General features: G+C 43.1%; 1 protein-coding gene, 1 long non-coding RNA gene and 4 other non-coding genes across 6 annotated transcripts; all 6 read left to right on the top strand.

The window, feature by feature from the left end:
- Positions 1–976: 976 nt before the first annotated feature.
- Positions 977–3,461, top strand: LOC127140532 (uncharacterized). Its single transcript, XR_007811019.1, has 6 exons — positions 977–1,064; positions 1,930–1,999; positions 2,334–2,465; positions 2,851–2,941; positions 3,146–3,226; positions 3,319–3,461. It is a non-coding gene; the product is annotated as an uncharacterized LOC127140532 (long non-coding RNA).
- LOC127140536 (small nucleolar RNA SNORD14) lies at positions 2,052–2,144 on the top strand. The gene has a single exon (XR_007811023.1). It is a non-coding gene; the product is annotated as a small nucleolar RNA SNORD14 (small nucleolar RNA).
- LOC127140535 (small nucleolar RNA SNORD14) lies at positions 2,687–2,779 on the top strand. The gene has a single exon (XR_007811022.1). It is a non-coding gene; the product is annotated as a small nucleolar RNA SNORD14 (small nucleolar RNA).
- LOC127140534 (small nucleolar RNA SNORD14) lies at positions 2,983–3,075 on the top strand. The gene has a single exon (XR_007811021.1). It is a non-coding gene; the product is annotated as a small nucleolar RNA SNORD14 (small nucleolar RNA).
- Positions 3,285–3,377, top strand: LOC127140533 (small nucleolar RNA SNORD14). Its single transcript, XR_007811020.1, has one exon. It is a non-coding gene; the product is annotated as a small nucleolar RNA SNORD14 (small nucleolar RNA).
- A 759-nt stretch (positions 3,462–4,220) lies between the features above and the next one.
- LOC108902351 (RING finger protein 175) lies at positions 4,221–8,577 on the top strand. The gene is made up of 9 exons (XM_018704205.2): positions 4,221–4,350; positions 4,720–4,757; positions 4,912–5,053; positions 5,139–5,293; positions 5,482–5,589; positions 6,266–6,386; positions 6,755–6,888; positions 7,216–7,317; positions 7,629–8,577. Exons 1-9 carry the CDS (start codon positions 4,330–4,332, stop codon positions 7,747–7,749), a joined length of 942 nt encoding a protein of 313 aa, XP_018559721.1. The 5' UTR covers positions 4,221–4,329; the 3' UTR covers positions 7,750–8,577.
- Positions 8,578–8,851: the final 274 nt, after the last annotated feature.

Genomic DNA, 8,851 nt, shown 5'->3' with positions numbered 1-8,851 from the left:
CTCTCCGCCCAAAAAAAAAGGAAGCCAGCACTCACCCTGTTTCCCTGAGACGCAGGCGATGAGTGTGAGTGTGTGTTTTCCAGCCTGAAGCCATCGCGTCATGATAGCGTCTTGTTTGCTCCCTCTCCTCTCCTGTGAGTGTGTGTGTGTGTGTGTGTGTGAGTGAGGGGAGGGGAGGATATCATCGTCAACGGCAACACCAGCAGCTTGCAGCAGCAGCAGCCACACCAGGCTGAGGGTGGGGAGAGCAGGGGGGGAGGGGCTTACTGCAGCATCCACCAATCTGGAGACAGAGTTTAGAAAAGGAGAGAGCTGATTGGTTGATCTGTCGCTCAGTTATCTGATGGTGTGGGCGTATGACTCGCTCTCTCTCTCTCTCTCTATTTATCACAGTGTCTCTCTCCCCTCTGAGCTGAGATGTATTAATACTGCATCAGTTATTATATTATTATTAATAAAATATGATTTCCCATTAGATTCTACTGTATCATTGTAGAATTATAATTAAATTGAAATAATTTTATATTGCTTGACATTACTGAATGTGTATTATTGTTAGTTAGTTAGGTTTTTTTGTTAGTTCTCAATTCCAAAATATGTATCAGGTTTTTTTAAATGTAATATTTGTTTTATTTTGAAATTAAGTTCTACTGTTGAATGAGCAGTAACTTTTAATGAACCGCTCATGACATATTATAAAATGTTACAAAATATTTTTTTCATTTTTTGATTATCTATTATGAATGTAACGGTTTATATTGCATTTGTCTAATTTCCACGTATTATTATAAACAAACAAATGATACGTTGTTAATAAACATTCCTAAAACCCGTTTTTATGGTTTGTATTCGTTTTAATTTGGTATAAAATGTAACTCTTTTGAAAAACCCTGTGTTGTAATGTCGCAGTTCGCCCTCCGCTCCAGCAGGAGGCGGGAACGCGTCATGACGCAGTTTCACATCCGCCATGATGGAACAAAAAGAAGCGGAAACTCGTTTTTAAATCATTTGTTGCTGTTGGAGACGAAGATCAGACGACTTCGAAGGCTGCACCGATTTTACTGGTAAATATGGTTAAAATCTTCCCTTTAAACCTGAAATAGAAACTTGTAATTATTAATCACAGTGTGTGGAAACATTAGCTGGTGATATTTAGCGTAGATGAGGAGTTTATTTTACGGATGGTCGAGGATTGTTACCGACAGAGCTGAAGTTTCCCCACGTTGGACCTCACAAGAAATTTCACACCTGTGGAGATTATTCAACGTTTTAACCATTTATCTGAAGATAAACAACCGATTCACAGCCACGGTTATTAATTACATTAATTTAACCCAAGTCTCCGTGAGAAAATTTGTAAAATTAGCCTGAAATGTAACTGAAAGCTGCTGTAACTTGTGAGTTCCGCAGGGTTTAGTCAGAGAAGGTAAAACTAACTTTTTAAAGAGAATTAAATGAATGAAATCCAAGGATTAAAATTTCAGGTTCAGTAGTTTCCTGCAGCTGAACACGTGGTGAAGTTGCTGTGAACAGTTCAGCTGATACCAAGTCCCAGACCAGCATTTAGCATCATGGATATTAATATAACTGAATATAACCTTATATTCAAGGCCTGAGAACATGTTTTACATCTTTATAACCTGTCATTTATGTCAGTACTCTAACTTTATACTTATAAAGTTGAAATTAATCTAATTAATCTGCTTGTTTTAGGTGGATTTCCTTTATTTTTAGATGAATTGGTAAATTGCTGAAGAAAACTGAAAAGTCTATTATGTCTTAAAGGAACCAGACACCTTAAATATTTGACACAAGTAGAGATTTAATGTAATTAATTTACATTTGAGAAGTTGTAACCTGAGAACACTGGATGTTTGATAAATGAATGAAGGACTCCTGTGAATCTAAAGCCTGTTGTTTTATTTCCAGAGTAGAAACACTGCTGGGTGTTGGAGGAGTCCGGCACCACCTGACCTGCTGGCGCCTTCACCTGCAGCAGGTCAGTTAACCTCTGCCTCGGCTGAACGCCCTGCAGCAGAGTTGTTTTTCCTGCGCTGTGATGATGCCTTTTCCTGCCATTCGTAGTTTCCACCAGAGGTCTAACGACCAAAGATGGTCCAAACCTTCCTTGGATGTCTGAGCGCTTATTTTTACAACAAAGCAGCATGTTACCTGCTCAAAATGGAGGATTAGTGGTTTTATATTGATCCAAAGGTTCAGGTTAACGTCTGTTTGTCACGATGACGAGTACCGTGATCTTTTGTTGTGCACTGATTTTATTTTACTCTGTCGAATGAGAAGCTTTCTCTTTAACGCTATAACTGTCCCAACAGGTTCACAGCATTCACCACAGAGAATGACCTTCAGGGACACCGTAGAGAAACCGCTTGACTCCGTCAGGATGGACCACAGGACTGATTCCTCAAAAGGCAGAGATGGATCACATCCACTGAACCTGGAGACAGGTGAGATCAGTTTCTGTTAGACCCAGTACTGTCTGTTACTTGAACTGATGTGGGATCAGTTCCAGTAAAAACATGCATATTTTTGTAAACGGTATCGGTAAAATTCCTGTTTTTGTCAGTGGAGTCTGGTGGTGATATAAAGTGATGTCTGGTTAGACTAGAAGGATCTCTCTGTCCTGGATCCTGTCCATACTGTTGTCAGGCACTGTGTTCGCCTCTTTTCGCTGTGATGACATATTTTCCTGCCATTCGTAGTTTCCACCGGAGGTCGACAGACCAAAGACGGTCCAAACCTTCCTTGGATGTCTGAGCGAACAGTAAAAATCCAGCTTGTCCTGCAACGTCTTCACCTTCAGAACTGACTTTATCTCTGTCTGACTTTCAGGGTGAAGGTGTCGGTGGCAGCGACGTCGTGTCCATCGAAGATGAACCAGTGGAGTAGTGAACCGAGTTGAGGATCAGAGCTTGAGAAGCTGGTACGTCTTTGTTTTAAAACACCTGTTCTTCAAAGTCCTGGTCGCAGTGATGATGCTTTTTCCTGCCATTCGTAGTTTCCACCAGAGGTCGACAGACCAAAGATGGCTCAATCCTTCCTTGGATGTCTGAGCGAATTACTGAAGTGAATTTAATCTGTTTGTCCTCAGCTTCACAGCTAACCTGTTGCTTCATGTCACTTTCAGGGTGAAGGTCTGGTGTGAAGGCGCTTCATTTACTTCCACCCAGTCGACGAGAACTTCATCAGTGGTGATGGTTAGAACCAGGTATGTATCTAATCAGTGTATTAGTGTCCTGTCCGTGTACAGATTGAAGACCTAGAGTTCGCAGTGATGATGCTTTTTCCTGCCATTCGTAGTTTCCACCAGAGGTCGACAGACCAAAGATGGCTCAATCCTTCCTTGGATGTCTGAGCGAACTCAGATCGAGTCGTGTCCATTGGCTCAAAACGTTTGGTTGGTTTGTTAATGTTTATTTCTTCCAACAGGTGGAGGACGGACGAGGAGCTGCGCTACATCGATTCTGTCAGCTGTCGGTTCAGGAGGAGGATTTTTTTTCTTACGTTGTATCATTTAAAGTCATGATTTTATCAATAAAGATCCAACTGTTGCCAACTAAAGTTGAATCCTAGTTTCTTTACTCTGACATGGAGACAATTCATTTGTGAAATCACTGGTTCTAATTAAACGAGCCTGTTGTCTGTTGATGTGATCAGTAAGGGTGTGGTGCTTTTTTCTATATTATATGGTGTTAAATCAGATTTTAACAATTACTCAATGCACTATATTCAAGTGAGAACTGGCTGCTTTTTGAATGTGTTTTCAGTTGAACTAAAAGCAGGTCTGTGATCTTCTTTCCTCTGCCATTCATCAGCTCATGTGTTTGTTGATCCTGGGGTTTGTTTCCCAGTGTTTTTGAATGTAAATGCCTGATGCAGACAGAAATCTTTGGTGTTGATGCAGTTTGTGTTATTGTGTGGTACTTCAGTTATGTGAAGGAGTACAGGAGTACTGGAGTGTCACACAGTAACAAACCGATGGAGGCAGTGGTGTTCCAGCAGCTCCTGAGTTCTCTGTAAAATTGCTGTTTTTCTCAATGGAGTCTGGTAGAGATATAAAGTGAACCTTTCTGCTCAAACAAAACGGATCTTTAATAAAAAGTAGAATTTTTCATGGAGGACATTTACTTGTATTTTTAACATTGCCTTTTTGGGTCTGAATACTGATTTTTATCACTGATTTTAAGTGAAGTATTTTGACCCTCCTCTCCTTCCGTACCGCTGCCTGTCGGAGCAGCTGTCAGAGCGATGCTAACTTAGCTGCTGTTTGTCTGGAAGCTGCCGGCGCCGGGAGAGGCTACAGGTGGAACAATGGCGGGTGTACACCCCCAGGTGAGGAGACTCGACTTTATAATATGTTGTCACACGATATAAACTGTCACGGTTTATACTTTAAACGTCCAGATAAACACAAACAGCGGTTAGCGGCGGCTAACGTATCTTTAGCTAGCTGACCAGCGGCTCAGTTTATATCAGCTGTGAACGAGCCTTCGGTTCTCGCGCTGCTCCTGTTTCAACGTGGCAAAGCAGACACATTATCAAAGATATGAAACGCCTGTTTTCATTATCCATAACAGTTTACTGTATTTTACTGACAAGAGGAAACGTAAGCTGTTATTTAGCGCACAGCAAGTTGTATTAACCCAGATAAACCTGTCCATTGAGAGATGCTATTTCTGTCCCTGTCCCTCTTTAATACAGGACGACCTGCTGAAGATGACACACAGAGAAAACTGGAAGTGAGCAGAGCCTCTTTCTTTCCCGTTTCACGCCCCAACATCTGGAATAATAATAAAAACCAACGTGTGAATGTGAATGAAAACCAGCATCTTTCAGCCTGACTCCTCCCTGCTGTTTATCTGCATCTCCATCTCTTTGTCTGTTTCCTGGCAGGGTGCAGCACGAGCGTCTACATGTGAAGCACCGGGGGCACGAGGCCATGCACGCAGAGATGGTGCTGATCCTCATCGCCACGCTGGTGGTGGCTCAGATAGTCCTGGTGCAGTGGAAGCAGCGGCACCACCGCTCGTACAACGTGAGTGGTGGCGGCGCAGGAGAGGGGGACGGGGAGACGCCAGGGAGGGTGTTCGTTTAACTCACTTAATCTGTCTGCTCCTCAGCTGGTGACTCTGGTCCAGATGTGGGTGGTCCCCCTTTACTTCACCATCAAACTGTACTGGTGGAGGTTCCTGTCCATGTGGGGCATGTTCTCCGTCGTCACCAGCTACGTCATCTTCAGAGCCACTCGCAAGCCGCTGTCCTGCAGGACGCCGAGGTGAGAGGAGAGGGCGTCCTGAAACCCTGAGGGTCACCAGCCACCTCTGATAATAAACAGAACATGTTTGGTTTGTGGTTTGTTGGTTGGACAATCTTAAACAAAAAAAGAAACATTAGTTGTGGCTCCAGTTTCTACATATTTGGAAACTTGTTGATAGTTTTCTGTCGCTGTCATCCATCTCTTAGGATGGTGTACAAGTGGTTCCTGTTGATCTACAAGCTGAGCTATGCGGTGGGCGTCCTGGGATACCTGGCCATCATGTTCACCATGTTCGGCTTCAACGTCTTCTTCAGGTCAGCCTGTCCTGACTCTGTCCTCTGTCACACAGCTGCAGAGCCTGAGACACTGATGCTGTCACAGCTTGTTTGATCTTGATTTACAGACTGTGAAAGCTGGTTATATCTTATTTTCCTGGTGTTGATTTTCTTCTTCTCACTGTTTTTATTGAATGAAGTCTGAGTCCTGCTCCTTTCAGGACGTAGAGAAAGTAAAGATTTGTTTGGTTACAGTTCATATGGAGAGGATGTATTCTGTAAAGTTCTCAGGGAGGTTTCCCTTCGGTATAATCCACCAAATTAAAAATAAAATGATCTATATAAACTAGAAAAGGAAGTGAGGAAACAGATTTCTCACTGCCTAAATGTTCCCAATATAAAACTCCACCTACTGTATAACACCACCAGATGACAGTAACAGATCAGCCTGTGATTTCCTGCTGTGCTGTTTGACAGAATGAAGGTCTGCTGCAGATTAATTCCTGAAACCTGCAGTAAAACATGCTCTAAATGAAAGTGTGCTTAAACAGCAGATCTCTCTCTCTTCATATATAATGGATGTGTAACGGCCTTGTAGAGTCTTTACAGATCTGTCAATTAGATGTTTCTCAGTTCAGTTAACCACAGATAATAAGACATTCATTACTCCTGCTTACTAAGAGATAGTCATCTGTGTTTGTTTGTTCCTGTGCAGGATCAAGGCGGAGGACTCCATGGACGTGGGTGTGATCATGTTGTTTTACGGTCTTTACTACGGAGTCATGGGCAGAGACTTTGCTGAGATCTGCTCCGACTACATGGCTTCTACGATCGGGGTGAAACACTGTGGAAAATGATTCCTCATGAAAAATGACTTCACTTTTCAGGACTAGTCAGCAGCCTTTAGCTAACGTATGAATACGTACAACCTGTCAAAGCTAACAGGAACATTTGTCAGTCCAGTATCACTTGATACTAAATCTTGCACTTGCCTAAGATTTCTTCAGTATAGAAGTAATCCAGAGATAACTGTCTGTCTGTCTGTGGCTACACTGCAGACAGGAACTGCTAATAGCTAACAGCTTCTTTGATTTGTGTCCATTTGTGAAAATGCAAACTAAAGTAAGTAAATAAGGAGTCCAGCTGTAGATCATAGCCTCCATTTGCAGCCTCCAAATAAATCCTTGTATGTGTGTGTTTTCAGTACTACAACCAGGGAGGCATGCCCACCAGGAGCCTGACCAACGACATCTGTGCGGTGTGTGGTCAGAAGATCCTGGTGGACGTGGAGGAGGAGGGATTTATAGAAGACACCTACCAGCTCTCCTGTGGTCACATGTATCCTGAGCCTGAGTCATATTACATTACATTACTAAGTGACTTAGTGGTAAAGAGATGAAGCAGCAGAGGTGTGAGATGGAGACTGGAGGAGTCTCCGTCTCCCTCAGGAGGTGAATCCAGGTCAGGAGATGCTCCAGTTTTCAAGGTGGAGCCTTGACTCTATGAGGAAGTTGTGTTTCAGAGGTTGAGTTTCCACGACTCAGCAGTTTAATCATCTTTAACCCTGAGGGACCTGTTCCCTCCGAGCTCTCTGCTTTGTCAGTTACTTAGTGTTTCGTAAACCATTGCCGCCTCTTTCTGCCTTAACTTGCCCCTCCCCTCCAGATTCCACGAGTTCTGCATCCGCGGCTGGTGCATTGTGGGTAAGAAGCAGACGTGTCCATACTGCAACGAGAAGGTGGACTTGAAGCGGATGATGAACAACCCGTATCCTTTTATTGTCCCTGTGGTGTTGGCTGAGTGGCGGGGAACTGTGATTTTTTGTTTCCCCTCAGTACTGGCTCCAGCACTTGTGTTTATATGTTTGGGTGTAAATGATTGATAGGAACAAAAATCTTTGGAACTGGTGCACTGGAGCAAGAACGATGTAGCTGCAACTGTGAAACACGGGAGCTACTACTACTTTACCTTCAGCGCTGACTTTATCTCTGTCTGACTTTCAGTGGCAGTCGTCTCGCATTCGTAGATCACTGCTCGTCTTTCTGAACGTTCTCCTTAATTCCATCGTCTCCTTCCAGTTGGGAGAAGACTCACGTCCTCTACGGGCAGCTGCTCGACTGGCTCAGATACCTGGTCGCCTGGCAACCCATCATCATCGGTATCGTCCACGGGATTAACTTCACACTGGGCCTCGAGTAGAGCCCTGAGGAACGCCGCTGTATGTATGACTGGGGTGGAGCAAAGCGCTGCAAACGTTTGGCAGGAAATTGTCAACGTCAGCGCTCCAAGGAACTGACTCAGGCTGCTTTTCAGGTCTTTCATTTCTCCGATACGTGGTCTTCGACTGAACGCTCGCACAGGTCCCGGCAGAGCGACCCCAGGTGGTCTGGGTCTCTGTGCGCTGAGGACTCTGTGATCCTAAAACTGCTGCCAACTTAAGCAAAAGTATTCAAGCACAGATCCAGTATTTGATCTTTTCAAAGCATCTGACACAGGAGATGTGTCTGGTTTGGAACTTATGGAAACGTCGCTGTCATGCATGTCGTTTTGTTGACGTAGACCTTTGCTTTACTTTGTCCTGTGCCATAGGTTTATTTGCACTCCTCACCGCTGGTTCCACTAACGAGTTTCTGCTCAAACTGCTCTCCTACAGGTTTTGATCTGCATTTTGAAAACTGCAGCTCTTTGCACATTGATTACAAAAAGGACAGTTCAGTCCAAATAATTGTGATGAACATAAAACCTGTTTACATTTCATGTAGCTGAAGTTTCATTTGTAAAGTCTGTTACATTATGTTTTGATTTGTACGAAGCTGAGGTTGTCACTACAGCTGATAGTCCATGCTGCTGATGTTTGGGAGTAAACTATTTCACGTATATGGGCGTGTGCCCTGTAACTACAGTAACCACTGTCCAAACATCAGTAATGGGTTTGATCAGTTTTCTTTTGCCAAATCAGATACACGTTGCTTTCTTATCAAGACTGCTGCTATGAACTTTGTACTGAATAAATGTTAATAAATCACATGTTGATGTTGTCACATCTGCAGTTAACAATAGAGAGGTTCAGTTAAGATCCAGTTGACTTATTGAATGATTTTACATATATTTATCATTATTATTGATAATATCATTATCAATAATAATAATAAGAATGAAATGACTAATGATGAATAGCTGTTAGAAGTTCACTGTGAAATAAAGTATCAGCTTGATTTCCACCTCTCCCAGACAACACCCACCGTTCCTTGTGAAGAATGACGTGTAGCCACTGTTTTTCCTCTTTCGTTTCTCCTGTCTT

This window comes from Lates calcarifer, unplaced genomic scaffold, assembly GCF_001640805.2.
Source record: "Lates calcarifer isolate ASB-BC8 unplaced genomic scaffold, TLL_Latcal_v3 _unitig_4814_quiver_1047, whole genome shotgun sequence".
NCBI classification, from domain to species: Eukaryota; Metazoa; Chordata; class Actinopteri; family Centropomidae; genus Lates; species Lates calcarifer.
Note: the sequence above shows the minus strand (reverse complement) of the source record. Positions and strands in the feature narration are given on the sequence as shown.

Coding starts and splice junctions, on each gene's coding strand:
- LOC108902351 (XM_018704205.2), top strand. CDS start 4,330: ATGGCGGGTGTACACCCCCAG. Junction 5,294..5,481: donor CTGTCCTGCAGGACGCCGAG/GTGAGAGGAGAG, acceptor TCCATCTCTTAG/GATGGTGTACAAGTGGTTCC. Junction 7,318..7,628: donor AAGCGGATGATGAACAACCC/GTATCCTTTTAT, acceptor GTCTCCTTCCAG/TTGGGAGAAGACTCACGTCC.